This window comes from Eriocheir sinensis, chromosome 7 (genome assembly GCF_024679095.1).
Source record: "Eriocheir sinensis breed Jianghai 21 chromosome 7, ASM2467909v1, whole genome shotgun sequence".
NCBI lineage: Eukaryota > Metazoa > Arthropoda > Malacostraca > Decapoda > Varunidae > Eriocheir > Eriocheir sinensis.
Window position 1 is genome coordinate 18229332 of NC_066515.1, and position 15069 is coordinate 18244400.

At 45.7% G+C, this 15069-nt stretch overlaps 2 protein-coding genes across 2 annotated transcripts in view; both read left to right on the forward strand.

Annotated features, from left to right (window-relative positions):
* The window catches only part of LOC126995310 (uncharacterized), a 41791-nt gene that overhangs the window by 6264 nt on the left and 20458 nt on the right, over positions 1–15069 (forward strand). The window contains exons 3-6 of the mRNA XM_050854799.1: positions 10764–10909; positions 11365–11599; positions 11991–12126; positions 14996–15053. Coding sequence (XP_050710756.1) covers positions 10764–10909; positions 11365–11599; positions 11991–12126; positions 14996–15053 — 575 coding nt within the window. The remainder of the gene's footprint in view (positions 1–10763; positions 10910–11364; positions 11600–11990; positions 12127–14995; positions 15054–15069) is intronic.
* LOC126993826 (sulfotransferase 1A1-like) lies at positions 462–5632 on the forward strand. The gene is made up of 6 exons (XM_050852968.1): positions 462–577; positions 915–1116; positions 2945–3071; positions 3639–3805; positions 4180–4264; positions 4576–5632. The coding sequence occupies exons 2-6, from the start codon at positions 1021–1023 to the stop codon at positions 4683–4685; spliced, it is 585 nt and encodes a 194-aa protein (XP_050708925.1). The 5' UTR covers positions 462–577; positions 915–1020; the 3' UTR covers positions 4686–5632.

Sequence of the window (15069 nt, forward strand, 5' to 3'; positions counted from 1 at the left end):
TTGCAGCTGTTATTGATACAGGTGTTACCAGGTGTCTGTGGCAAACCGATGAACTATAAATGAAGACATTCATGAGTACATGTCTTGTTTGACCTTTACCACAAGATAAACTAGGCTATGTCAAACATTTCTATCAAATCAATCAAGTATATCGTCAGTCAATCATATTTAATCAAAGTCAATCAAAAGTCAAATCAAATCTATCTGCTTGTTCCCCTTCACAGTTAGCTGTGGCAAGGCAGTGCTATATAACAGTAATGACTCGTGCTAATAAGTCCCCTTCAACCTTTGCTGTCAGGTAGAGGAGCACTGTGTTAACTTTTAGACTCATCCTAGAAGACTCTTCCTTTCGTCTGCTTCCCATTTCCCTTCACTAACGTCTCCCTTACCGGCCGCTCCCCGCCCCGCCTCTCCCCCCCCCTGGCCCACAGTTCCGCCCCGACGACCTGATAGTGATGTCCATCCCAAAGTGCGGCACCACGTGGATGCAGGAGATCCTGTGGACGATGGCGAACAACCCTGACCTGACCCACCCCCAGACCAACACCCCCATCCTGAACCGCTCCCCCGACATCTCGTGAGTACGCGCGCACGCACATTCATAAAAACTTACCTCGCACCTTTCCATTTCATTTGAGAAGCACGTAAGATATTAATAAAATGTTCCATACCTCGTAAGTACACACACACACACACACACACACACACAACACACACACACACACACACACATACACACACACACACACACACACACACACACACACACACACACACACACACACACACACATACACACACACACACACACACACACACACACACACACACACTCAAAATCGCGTCCGATGATTCAAAGCAGAAAAATTCCCGCCAAGAAGTATAATTAAACGTCGACTTCCTTCCCTCCACAGGTTCGACTTCGTGTTTGACTCCATCGTGTCTCAGGTCCATAAGTTCGAGTCGTTCAGAAAGTGATTCTCGGAGGTGTGTCCGGGGCGCAAGGAGGAGGACGGCATAATGCTGCAGATCGCCGAGCTTATGCCCGAGCGGAGAATTATCAAGTGCCACCTTCCGCTCAACCTCCTGCCGCCTGACGTACTCGACACAGCCAAGGTGAGGGTACAGGTAGATAGGGCGAGGTAAAGAGGTACAGGTATGAAGATGTACAGTCGGCTATAGAGAGTAGTGACACACTGTCCAGTAAGTTTCGTTCAGAAAGCGACATCTGGCAACCCCTCCACGCGACATGAAAATTATTATATCCTATCGAAATCGTACTGTTGTGGTGATTGGTGGTCACAGGTGCACTCTATATAATTTTAAGATAGGTATTTATCAATAGTGCCCGTCGCTAACGCTTAATAAATATTTTTTCTTTAGGCTCTGTCGCTACATTTTGACACGAGCTTTTAGTTTCGTTCAAATTTAGTCAAGAGCAACTCTAAGTTGTTTATCAAACTATGATACATTTAAAAAATATACTGCACTTATTAGGGGAGATTGTTATGCCTTTTAACTATAAACAAAAAATTCCTGACAGCCGAGATCTTGTTCTTTATAAAAAAAAAAATTATACGTAATAATAGGCTATAAACGTTCACATGATGGCGTCGTCGACCGCGGGCCTTGGCTGGAGCAGCGGTATTCTATTAAAGCTCTTATGTCCGCAGGCACTGTAGTTGAGCTGTCACGTCAGTGGCTGTGGAAACGTATAATTTTTAATACCCAAAAAAATAGGAGAGAGAGAGAGAGAGAGAGAGAGAGAGAGGGCGAGAGGCTGGGTGGGGACAGGAGACATGTCCATCAGCGACAAGGGGTCAGCTAGTCAGCGACACACACACACACACACACACATTTATACTTAGATATTACGTAATCTTTACGGAGAAATAATTTTAGATTTTTGATGATCTGAATTGTCTTTGAGGCTTTATAGTGACGGGAATTAAGGCTGCGAGTTAAACAGACCCTCAAGCCTATTTGCTGTTTGATGGTAAAGAGCATTAGTCACTGCCAGCCTCTGTGAAGGACAGCATTGCACGCGGTATTTTCAAAGTTTAATAAGAAAAAGTGTTTCAGACTGTTCGTGATGTTTTACCTCGCCATCATCATCATCATCATGTAGAAGACATTCATTATCGCATTTCTAAATTGAATTCATGTAATCTGGTATATTTCTAACTACATTATATTATAATATAATTTTATACAATATTATAATTTCACGGTCACACACACACGGTACACACTGAAACGCGTCACTAACATCGCCAGTGAATGCGTCACCGTGGTATAGTTGCCAGATACCGCCACCAGGCTAAACATTCTGAAAACCGTGACACTACTCTCTATCGTCGACTGTACGTTGCTCACCTGCCTCAAAAACAGATAAGGTGAAGGCATGGGTGTACGTACAAACACATGCACCACTTACTTCCCATATCCCACACAATCAAGGTGAGGGAACAGGTAGACACGGACAGGAAAAACAGTACAGGTGTGAAGGCGGAGGCACGCTGCTCACCTGCTTCAAAGTGAGAGCATTGATGTAGGTATAAACAGACTTGCACGTCACTCACTTGTCATATCACGCACAATTCAGACGAGGACACAGGTGAGTGTAGATATAGTTACAGAGAGATAAAGGTACAAATAGAGGTATGCCGCCCGCCTTTCGTCTCATATCTAAGGCAAGAGAATAGGCAAAGACACATGCACAAATAGGTAAAGGATAATTTATGATTTTTCCCTTACGGTTTTTTTTTTTTTTTTTTTTTTTTTTGGTAACACCTCTTATGTCTGTGTATGTGCAGTGTTTTCTTTGTATTGAGGGAAGGTTGCTTATACTTTAGGGGGGATCTGATTCCTCTTCCCACATCAAATATATCACACACACCCCTTTTCTTTCCTGCTAAGCTCACCCCACGACTCCCTTCCATAGGTGGTGTACACTACCCGCAACCCCAAGGACGCAATCGTGTCCCATTACAAGATGCTGAACAGTATGGATATCCCAGAAGGCCCCATCTCCTTCGACGCCTTCGCAAGACTCTACATGGACGATGGCTGTAAGTAACGTTGCTGTTATGCACCGCGGGCCAAACTGTGAGGTGGGCTCAGGTGAGGTTGGGACAGGTGAGGGAAGGTGAGCTGAGGTTTGATCAAGTAAGGTTAGTTAAGTAAGGTGAGGTGAGGCGAGTTGAGGTGGTTAGGTAAGAAATGATGTGAGGTTTTATTAGGCTTCTGATTAGGGCTGGCTAGGAAAGGTGGTGAAGTTTGATCAAGTTAGGTTAGGCGAGGTTAGGTTAGGTTAGGTGAGATAAGGTGAAGTTAGGGTGAGAGCATATGCGCGGAGGTGAAATAAGGTGAGGTTTGGATAAGATAAGTAAGGTCTATTAGGTTAAGTTTAAGATTAGAGAGGTTAGATTAAATTAGGCTTGCTATAGTGAGACTTAACAGGTAGCCAGCAATAAGACGTGACCCTCCAAGCCTAGAGCATTAACCTGATCCTTACAGTTTGTAAGTTTAGGTTAGGTTAGGCTAGGCTTCCTGAGGTGAGACATAACAGGAAGGCAGAAGTAACAGGTAATAAAGCGTTCCCCTCATAGCCTAGCAAAGTGTCCTGGCCCTCGCAGTGATATTCGCCCCGCACTGGCGGCACGTGCAGCTGGCGTGGGAGCAGCGGAATCACCCCAACCTGTGCTTCGTCTTCCTCGAGGAGCTCAAGACGGACACCAAGAAGCAACTCAGGCGGCTCAACGACTTCATCGGCACGGAGCTCACGGAGAGCCAGCTCGATGCCGTGAGTTCGATGTGGCATTGGCTTTATCTTCGTTTATTAAGATTTTGGGATTTTATGAAGAGTTCGTTGTCTTCTTACACACACACACACACACACACACACACACACACACACACACAACACACACACACGCAGAAAAATAGACACAGATACAGACAGACACACAGGGGAAGTATATGCGACATAAACTAATAAATTAGTGAACAGGTTTATGATGACAAACAATATGGTATCAAGTGATTAATTTAACGAAGACACTGACAAGCTCTCTCTCTCTCTCTCTCTCTCTCTCTCTCTCTCTCTCTCTCTCTCTCTCTCTCTCTCTCTCTCTCTCTCTCTCTCTCTCTCTCTCTCTCTCTCTCTCTCTTTTGCAGGTGGAGCATCACACGTCCTTTAAGTCGATGAAGGAGCGCGGCGAACCAATGAAAGACGGATTATTCAAGAACTTCTTCCGTAAAGGTGCGTGTGCGTGTGCGTGTGTGTGTGTGTGTGTGTGTGTGTGTGTGTGTGTGTTTACCTGCTCGAACTTTACCTGTAAAAACCTTGTCACCATTTCCTTCCAGCTTTAGTCTCCTCTTTCTTCGCCTTACATCTTGAGGTGCGAAAAGGAATAATTTAGATCTCATCATGTATTGCCAACCTTCTTCCCTCCCTCACAATCGCCCACACACACTTTCCCCCTCCTAACCAAGCCTTAACTTAGCCTCCAATCAACAGGACACAACTCACCTCTCATGCCAACACTTAATCACACCTAAGCTCGTCTACAGGTGCAACAAACGACTGGAAGGAATATTTCACGCCCGAACTCAAGGCGGACGTGGACAAGTGGATAGAGGAAAACACCAGCAAGATCGGGATTACTCACAAGTGGGAATGACAACCTTGTCGCCTGTCCCGTGCTCAGCCCACCTGTGACACCTGAGCCTTACCTGAGGTCCCCCGGGGTAAGGCAGGATGGTCGGATGGAAGAATGGAAGAGCCATGGAGGGAAGAGTGGAGAGGATAAGGAAGAAAGAGAAAAAGGGGAAGGGGATAAATGAAGGGGGGGAAGGGGGAAGAAAGGAAGGCTGGACTGCATGAACTAAAGCAAAAAAAAAAAAAAGGAAAAACAATGAAAGGGCAGATGGCAGGAAAAGCTTCGTAACTTAATTCAAACCCTAGTCGTACGTGGTTCTAATTTATATACATTTTTTCCACATTGCACATCATTTTTTCTCCCCTCTTTCACTTCGTCCTCACTCAAAGGTATCGCCGAGATTTCTTTCTTTTTCATGTTTTATTTTTCGTCCTCGTGTTGTGTTTGGTTATTCAGTGTTTACGTTCGTTTCGTCTGTGGACTCCCTGGGAACCATTCTATAACTATTGATGTGATGAAAATTTAAAGGAAACGAACGTGGCGGTGGGCTTTTTGGTGACCTGTACTACCTGAGCTGCCTTTGTTTATGATGCTGCAGTGGATAATTATGACACCTGTGCTTCTGTCTAACAGGTAAAGGAGAAAGTGAATTGTGAGGCGAGTTCAGTTCTCCTCTACCCTTCTACCTGCCTATATATCTACCTGTGTATATATCTACCTGTCTATATGGCTTACTCTGTACCTGCGTTGCTAACAGACAAAGGAGAAAGGGAAATGCGAGTTATGTGCTCACCTACCCTCCTACCTTTCTATTATTAATACTATATCTACCTGTCTACCAGTATTTGTCGACCTGGTAATGAGAAAAGGTAAGGTAATGTTGAGGAAATAAGGGAGTTTTGTATATACTTCTCCCTGATTATCTTTATACCTGCTTATCCGTCTCCCTGTTTATATGTTTACCTATCTACCTGTATTTCTGTCTACCTGGTAATGGGAATGGGTAATGTAATGTGGGGAAAAACGGGAGTTCCGTATATATATATATATATATATATATATATATATATATATATATATATATATATATATATATATATATATATATATATATATATATATATATATATATCCTTAATTATCTTTTTTACCTGCCACTCTGTCTACCTGTCTATCTTACTACCTGTTTAACTATGGCCGGAAAAACAGAGAAAGGCAAAGGTTTGGTAAGACGGAAATTCAGTCTACCTGCCTCTGTCGACACAAAAAAGACAGAAGCGGTAGTCTACCCATCGACCTGTCTGTGTGCCTGATATCTTGAGATACAAGTTCATTTAATCTGCCTGTGTGTGTGTATGTGTGGGTGCGTGCGTGCGTGCGTGCATGCGTGCGTGCGTGTGTGCGTGCCTGCCTGCCTGCCTGCGTGCGTGCGTGCGTCTGTGTGTGTGTGTGTGTGTGTGTGTGTGTGTGTGTGTCTTTCCCCTATCTTCCTGTGCTCCCTTGCGTCATGTTGTCTTCAGAGGATATGATATATTTTCTATCTTTTCCTACACCCTTGTACTGTTACGGGAATGAAACCCAATGACGTGTGACTGTTGGGTCTGTGTGAGGTGCGATCTCTCTATCTTCGTGTGCCCTTTGGTGTGGTGCTGGGTCCATCTAGCCTGGTATTCTTATGGATATGGTCTTGTTTCCTATATCTTTTCCTTCACCTGTGTACTCGTGCGAGATGTGACTTGATTACAGACACATCCGGTTGAGGGTTTCTGAATAGGGATATTGTGGTGAGTGTCTCTCAGCAGGATGCACTAGGGTGGTTTTTCATATTATTTATCAACGCAATGGCCGGAATATAAGGTGAGATAGTCTGTGTATGAAAACATTTAATTTTTGCTTACTTTCCGAGGAGCTGCGGATTGTGCTTAACCGCTTGTTATGTAACTTAAAATAATATATTACCACTAATAAACTTATTATAGTCATTAAAGTAGTTATTTATATTTGTAATCTTGCAGCGAACGTGAAATACTAATACCGATGATAACTATTACGTTCGTTACACACACACACACAGACACAAACACACACACACACACACACACACACACACACACACACACACACACACACACACACACACACACACACACACACACACACACACACACACACACACACACACACACACACACACACACACACAGAGTCAGGTTGGGTGGCCTCGGTGCTTCCCGTCGAATGAGCCGTATCAGTCAATCAGTCAATGCCCCCAGGTACACCATCATGCTGCTGGCAGAATTCGGTTCAGGTGCAGTGCAGTGTTGAGGCCCGTCACTCAGGTGGACTTATGGTTGGGGCAATCAGCACGCCGCTCAACATACAAGGCAGTGCAGACGTTAGATGTTCCCACGCCTATGACGCTCGGTCCACCTCTTCCTATCTTGTCTCACCAGCTGGATAGATTAGCAGGTCATCGCTAAGCCCATAAGCTGAGTGACAGCCGACACCGCTTCTACCTGCACCCCTGCCATCAACTGCGACCTGACCCTTTTTTTGACCTGGGGTTGACCTGGGGCTTAACACCTGACCCGCCACCCGGAAGACCACACCGCCTCCTACCGCACCAACACGCTGCATTCCACCACCTCACCTCCCCCCCACCACCCCAGACTCCCTATACCCCTTTCATATTGTACATTTTCCTTTTTTTCTGTTATATTTCAAAATTGTATTTTTAACGTGTATATTTTCAGCTTTACAGCTGCAATCACTTAATAATCCGTTTATTATTATTATTATTATTATTATTATTATTATTATTATTATTATTATTATTATTATTATTATTATTATTATTATTATTATTATTATTATTATTATTATTATTACACACACACACACACACACACACACACACACACACACACACACACACACACACACACACACACACACACACACACACACACACACACACACACACACACACACACACACACACACACACACACACACACACACACACACACACACACACACACACACACACACACACACACACACACACACACACACACACACACACACACACACACACACACACACACACACACACACACACACACACACACACACACACACACACACACACAGTCAGGGTAGGTGGCCTTGGTGCTTCCCGTCCACTGAGTCGTGTCAGTCAATCGTCCGTCTCTACGAAACTTTCTACTCTTTCTGGTTGATTTGAGATGATAAAACTACTTGAAAACGTACCCAGCCTTCCCGATAATGGTGCGAGACTCAGACGCTACACAACAAGGAGACTCTTCATAGTATACAAGAGTAAGACCTTAGTGCAAAAGGGAAGGGAACCAAGGAACATGTAGACAACAATAAGGGTCTTGAGTAAGAGAAGAGGCAATCAAGTAACATGTGGACAAACATAACAAGAGAAAAGGGAGCAAAAAGGGAGGAAAGAGCAAGAGACAGGGGAACTAATTAACATGCGCATTTCTTTCGCATTCTCTTTCTTTTCCACACGAAAGATATTCTTTAAAAGTCACGTCGCACCTCTCCATTTCATTTGAGTAGCGTCTGCACCCCTGAAGAGTTACGTGACCCCTTTCTCTTTCTTTTCCACACGCCAGATATTCACTAAAAGTCACCTCGCACCTCTCCATTTCATTTGAGAAGCGACTGTACCTTTGAAAACTAACGCGGCCTCTTTCCCTTTCTTTTCCACACTTAAAATGCGCATAAAAAAAGTCACCTCGCACTCATCCATTTCATTTGAGAAGTGTCTAAAGCCCTAAAATGTTACCTGGCCCTTTCCCTTTCCTTCAAACACGTAAAATATGCGTGAAAAGTCACCTCGCACTCTTACATTTCAGTTGAGAATTGTCTAAAGCAATAAAATGATACCTGGCCCTTTCTCTTTCCTTCCCGACAAGATATCGGTAACAACTGTTTACACCCCCCTCAAACGACTATGCCCCACCCCTTCCCAGTCGCCGCGCCCCCCCCTATCATTATTTATCAAACCGCTTGTGAGTTTGAGAGCTGAATAGGTGAGTGAGGTTGTCACTGGTCAGTCAGTCTCCCGCCCGCACACTCGCTGACACACACACACACACACACACACACACACACACACACACACATATCGTCTCGCCGTCGCTCTTGGTAAGCTCATGTATGTGTGTATGAGCTGATGGTGTGATTTGCTTGCTTCTTTATTGTTTTTTCTTCATGTATTAGTGATTGCCGCAGACGGAAAACTAAAGAAAGGGTTGTTAACACTTGCTGACACTTTAATACGACCAGTTTCCTTCAGCCTTCACACTGAGTAATACCTAACCGAACGTGATGAACAGCAATGTATGAAGACAATACTCAGCAAGGGTTTGTGTAAGGAAGGGGTTGACAGACTTGCCCCCTCCTACCACTACTTTTCAACTTCCTTTCACACACAGACGAGTTGCTTGAGATTGTGAACCACAGACCAGCGTGGTGAGTGTTTTATAAGGAAAAGGTTGAATAAGGAAGAGAATACCGTAAGTTAACCATAGAAAGAGTTGAGACAGCCTGTTAGGACGAGTAGTGGTGGTGGAGGTGGTGGTGATAAGGGTTTGCAAGTTAGGTTAAGTTAGGTGAGGTTATATGAGGTGAAGTTAGATTGGCTGGGATAAGGTGGTTAGGTAAGATAATGTGATGTTAGGAAAAGTTTGGTTTGGTCAGGCGAGGGTAGGTGAAGTTTGAATAAGTGGGGTAAGGGTTTCGGTGGTGGCTTTGGTGGTGGTGGTGGGGGGGGGGGGGGGGGGCGGTGGTGGCGATAGTGCCTGATCATTACTTTCCACGCCTGTGTACCGAAGTGAACAAGCTGCCGCAGCTGTGAGTGGGCGGGGGGGTGTGGGGGGGGGGTAACACCTCTCCCCGCAGCTTGTGTAATCATAGAGTGACTGCCGGCGCTGCCTGAGCCGGTGAGGTGTGCCGCAGCTTCATGAGAGACAAGAGACTCGCAGCCAAGGCGGTTAACTTTTCGAGGCGTCAAAGAGCCGCCATAATGGTTGATGGTGAAAGGGGTCTAATGAAGTTTAATTATTTTTTTCACGTTCTGCCTATGGTGCTGGTAGGCTTATTTGGTGAGGTTTGGTGGTCGGCCCCAGCCAGTTACGGTGCAGGGAAGTGTTTATAGTGGCGCCATCTTTCTTGTTCATGTTGTCCCCGAGCTCATTTTACATCATCCAGCGACTGACTCAGCGTCCGCACCATGAGCGAGAAGAAGCTGCTGAGCGGGCACACGGTGGAGCCCCTGACGCGGGAGGAGCAGAACGAAATCGTGGCGGCAGGGGTTCTGTTCTTCTACCCGACGGTCCGTCTGCAGCCCGACGGGTGGGTGCTGCCCGACATCATGGCCAACAAATACCTTGATAAGGTTTATAACTTTAAGGTGAGCCAGATTTTCTGGTGCAGGTGTGAGGGGGGGTGTACCGTGCGAGGTGTGCAGTGGCATATAGTGTTGCACACCTGTGCGATACACACGTGTTGATTCGCGGCATGCTGGCATGATTCATATAAGTGTTGCGTAGAGGATGTTTGCAGTCATTTATGGTGTCCTACTGAAATAATGACTGTGAGTAGAAGAAATACTAGTTTATTGACAGAAGTGCTTGCAGCTGTTATTGATACAGGTGTTAGCAGGTGTCTGTGGCAAACCGATGAACTATAAATGAAGACATTCATGAGTACAAGTCTTGTTTGACCTTTACCACAAGATAAACTAGGCTATGTCAAACATTTCTATCAAATCAATCAAGTATATCGTCAGTCAATCATATTTAATCAAAGTCAATCAAAAGTCAAATAAAATCTATCTGCTTGTTCCCCTTCACTGTTAGCTGTGGCAAGGCAGTGCTATATAACACTAATGACTCGTGCTAATAAGTCCCCCTCAACCTTTACTGTCAGGTAGAGGAGCACTGTGTTAACTTTTAGACTCATCCTAGAAGACTCTTCCTTTCGTCTGCTTCCCACTTCCCTTCACTAACGTCTCCCTTACCGGCCGCTCCCCGCCCCGCCTCTCCCCCCCCTGGCCCACAGTTCCGCCCCGACGACCTGATAGTGATGTCCATCCCAAAGTGCGGCACCACGTGGATGCAGGAGATCCTGTGGACGATGGCGAACAACCCGGACCTGACCCACCCCCGGACCAACACCCCCATCCTGAACCGCTCCCCCGACATCTCGTGAGTACGCGCGCACGCACATTCATAAAAACTTACCTCGCACCTTTCCATTTCATTTGAGAAGCACGTAAAATATTAATAAAATGTTCCATACCTCGTAAGTACACACACACACACACACACACACACAACACACCAACACACCAACACACACACACACACACACACACACACACACACTCATACAGACAAACACATACAAACACACACACACACACACACACACACACACACACACACACACACACACACACACAAACACACACATACATACACACACACACATATACATACACATACACTGACACATACGCGCATACACATACAAATACACACACACACACACACACACACACACACACACACACACACACACACACACACAGACACACAAACAAACAAACAAACTCAAAATCGCGGCCGCTGAAGGAAAGCAAAAAGTACCTGCCAAGAAGTATCATTAAACGTCGATTTCCTTCCCTCCACAAGTTTGACTTCGTGTTCGACTCCTTCCAGGCTCAGGTCCATAAGTTCGAGTCGTTCAGAAAGTGGTTCTCGGAGGTGTGTCCGGGGCGCAAGGAGGAGGACGGCATAATGCTGCAGATCGCCGAGCTTATGCCCGAACGGAGAATTATCAAGTGCCACCTCCCGCTCAACCTCCTGCCGCTTGACGTACTTGACACAGCCAAGGTGAGGGTACAGGTAGACAGGGCGAGGTAAAGAGGTACAGGTATGAAGATGTACGTTGCTCACCTGCCTCAAAAACAGATAAGGTGAAGGCATGGGTGTACGTACAAACACATGCACCACTCACTTCCCATATCCCACACAATCAAGGTGAGGGAACAGGTAGACACGGACAGGAAAAACGGTACAGGTGTGAAGGCGGAGGCACGCTGCTCACCTGCTTGTGTTGGGGGTAGGGGGGGCTGGAGTGGCGGAGGGGAGGCGGACTTATTGTAAAGAATTACCGAAAGTAGCTCATCTTTTAGGCGGTTTCTGAGTCCACTTCCCACATCAAATATATCACACACACACACCTTTTTTCCTGCTGCCCTCACCCCACGACTCCCTTCCGCAGGTGGTGTACACTACCCGCAACCCCAAGGACGTAATCGTTTCCTACTACAAAATAATGAACAACGTCGACGGAGTAGAGAGCCCCACCTCCCTGGACGCCTTCGCCAGAGTCTACATGGACGATGGCTATAAGGAACGTGGCTGTCATATACCGCGGGCCTCCTCCTACTCATCCCCCCCTCTGACTCCTTTATGCCTGTTATTAAGATTCTACATAATGATATTTTCTATGCCCTCTCTGGCCTCAACTCTCAGAAGGCTTATGGACCTGATGGAGTGCCTCCTATTGTCCTTAAAAACTGTGCTTCCGTGCTGACACCCTGCCTGGTCAAACTCTTTCGCCTCTGCCTATCAACATCTACCTTTCCTTCCTGCTGGAAGTCCGCTTTCGTACAGCCTGTGCCTAAGAAGGGTGACCGTTCCAATCCCTCAAACTATCGCCCTATAGCTTTACATTTCTGTCTATCTAAAGCTTTTGAATCAATCCTTAACCGAAAGATTCAAAAGCACCTTTCCACTTCTAACCTTCTATCTGATCGCCAGTATGGATTCCGCAAGGGGCGTTCTATTGGCGATCTTCTTGGTCTCTTAACTGACTCTTGGTCATCCTCTCTTAGCCGATAGAGTCTGGCACAAGTCTTTGGTTTCTAAACTGCCCTCTTTCGGATTCTATCCTTCTCTCTGTTCCTTTATCTCCAGTTTCCTTTCCAACCGTTCTTTCTCTGCGGTGGTAGACGGTCACTGTTCTTCCCCTAAACCTATTAACAGTGGTGTTCCACAGGGCTCTGTCCTATCACCCACTCTCTTCCTGTTATTCATCAATGATCTTCTTTCCATAACAAACTGTCCTGTCCACTCATACGCCGACGATTCCACTCTGCATTATTCAACTTCTTTCAATAGAAGAAAATTCCAACAGGAAGTACACGACTTCAGACTGGAGGCTGCAGAACGCTTAACCTCAGACCTTGCGATCATTTCCGATTGAGGTAGAAGGAACCTTGTGTCTTTCAATGCCTCAAAAACTAAATTTCTCCACCTATTAACTCGACACAATCTTCCAAACACCTATCCCCTATTCTTCGACAACACTCAGCTGTCACCTTCTTCAACACTAAATATCCTCGGCCTATCCTAAACTCAAAATCTCAACTGGAAACTTAACATCTCCTCTCTCACTAAATCAGCTTCCTCGAGGTTCGGCGTTCTGTATCGTCTCCGCCAGTTCTTCTCCCCCGCACAGTTGCTATCCATATACAGGGGCCTTTTCCGCCCTCGTATACAGTATGCATCTCAAGTGTGGAGGGGGCTCCACTCACACAGCTCTATTGGACAGAGGGGAGTCTAAGGCTCTTCGTCTCATCAGCTCTCCTCCTCTTACTAATAGCCTTTTACCTCTTAAATTCCGCCGCCATGTTGCCTCTCTTTCTATATTCTATCGATATTTTCATGCTGACTGTTCTTCTGAACTTGCTAACTGCATGCCTCCCCCCCTCCCGCGGCCTCACCTCACACGACTTTCTAATCAAGCTCATCCCTATACTGTCCAAACCCCTTATGCAAGAGTTAACCAGCATCTTCACTCTTTCATCCGTGAGTTCGATGTGGCATTGGCTTTATCTTCTTTTATTAAGATTTTGGGATTTTATGAAGAGTTCGTTGTCTTCTTACACACACACACACACACACACACACACACACACACACACACACACACACACACAAAGACAAACAGACACAAATAAAGACAGACACACAGGGTAACTAATTGCGACAAACTAATAAATGAATAAACAGGTTTATGATGACAAACTATGTGATCTCTCTCTCTCTCTCTCTCTCTCTCTCTCTCTCTCTCTCTCTCTCTCTCTCTCTCTCTCTCTCTCTCTCTCTCTCTCTCTCTCTCTCTCTCTCTCTCTCTCTCTCTCTCTCCCTGCTGCAGGTGATGCATCACACGTCCATTAAGTCGATGAAGGAACGCGGTGCACCAATGAAAGACGGATTATTCAAAAACTTCTTTCGTAAAGGTGTGTGTGTGTGTGTGTGTGTGTGTGTGTGTGTGTGTGTGTGTGTGTGTGTGTGTGTGTGTGTGTGTGTGTGTGTGTGTGTGTGTGTGTTTACCTGTTTACCTGCCCGAACTTTACCTGTTCTATTCAAGAACTTCTTCCGTAAAGGTGTGTGTGTGTGTGTGTGTGTGTGTGTGTGTGTGTGTGTGTGTGTGTGTGTGTGTGTGTGTGTGTGTGTGTGTGTGTGTGTGTGTGTGTGTGTGTGTGTGTGTGTGTGTGTGTGTGTGTGTGTGTGTGTGTGTGTGTGTGTGTGTGTGTGTGTGTGTGTGTGTGTGTGTGTGTGTGTGTGTGTGCCTCCATCCGGAAGGGAGTTACGATGGGAACAACTGGTTAGCTTGTTCGCATTGCAATTCATCGGCTCCTGCCGGAACGCCGATGACTGTGGTGCTCAACCATATCTTTTAAAATGCTATAGATGAATACTACATAAAACATAAAACACAGGAATTATACATAATAAATAACATAATAAAAGTCGAGTTGGATCTTAGATTAAGTCAGATGTGGGGCGCTGCTGGCATAGCGCTGCTGCGTTCCCGCGGATGTGTGTGTGTGTGTGTGTGTGTGTGTGTGTGTGTGTGTGTGTGTGTGTGTGTGTGTGTGTGTGTGTGTGTGTGTGTGTGTGTGTGTGTGTGTGTGTGTGTGTGTGTGTGTGTGTGTGTGTGTGTGTGTGTGTGTGTGTGTGTGTGTGTTTACCTGTTTACCTGCCCAGAACTTTACCTGTAAAAACCTTGTCACCATTTCCTTCCAGCTTTAGTCTCCTCTTTCTTCCCCTTACATCATGAGGTGCGAGGAAGGAATAATTTAGATCTCATCATGTATTACCAACCTTCTTCTCTCCCTCCCAGTCTCCCACACACAGTTTCCTTCTCCTAACCAATCAACAGGACACACTTCACCTCTCATACCAACCCTTAATCACACCTAAACTCGCCTACAGGTACAACAAACTACTGGAAGGAATATTTCACGCCCGAGCCCAAGGCGGACATGGACAAGTGAATAGAGGAAAAC

Excerpts from the sequence above, each read along its gene's own strand:
- LOC126993826 (XM_050852968.1), top strand. The coding sequence starts at position 1,021 with ATGCTGCAGATCGCCGAGCTTATGCCCGAGCGGAGAATTATCAAGTGC. Across the intron at positions 3,072-3,638 it reads ACTCTACATGGACGATGGCT|TGATATTCGCCCCGCACTGG; the intron begins GTAAGTAACGTT and ends TGGCCCTCGCAG. Across the intron at positions 4,265-4,575 it reads CAAGAACTTCTTCCGTAAAG|GTGCAACAAACGACTGGAAG; the intron begins GTGCGTGTGCGT and ends GCTCGTCTACAG.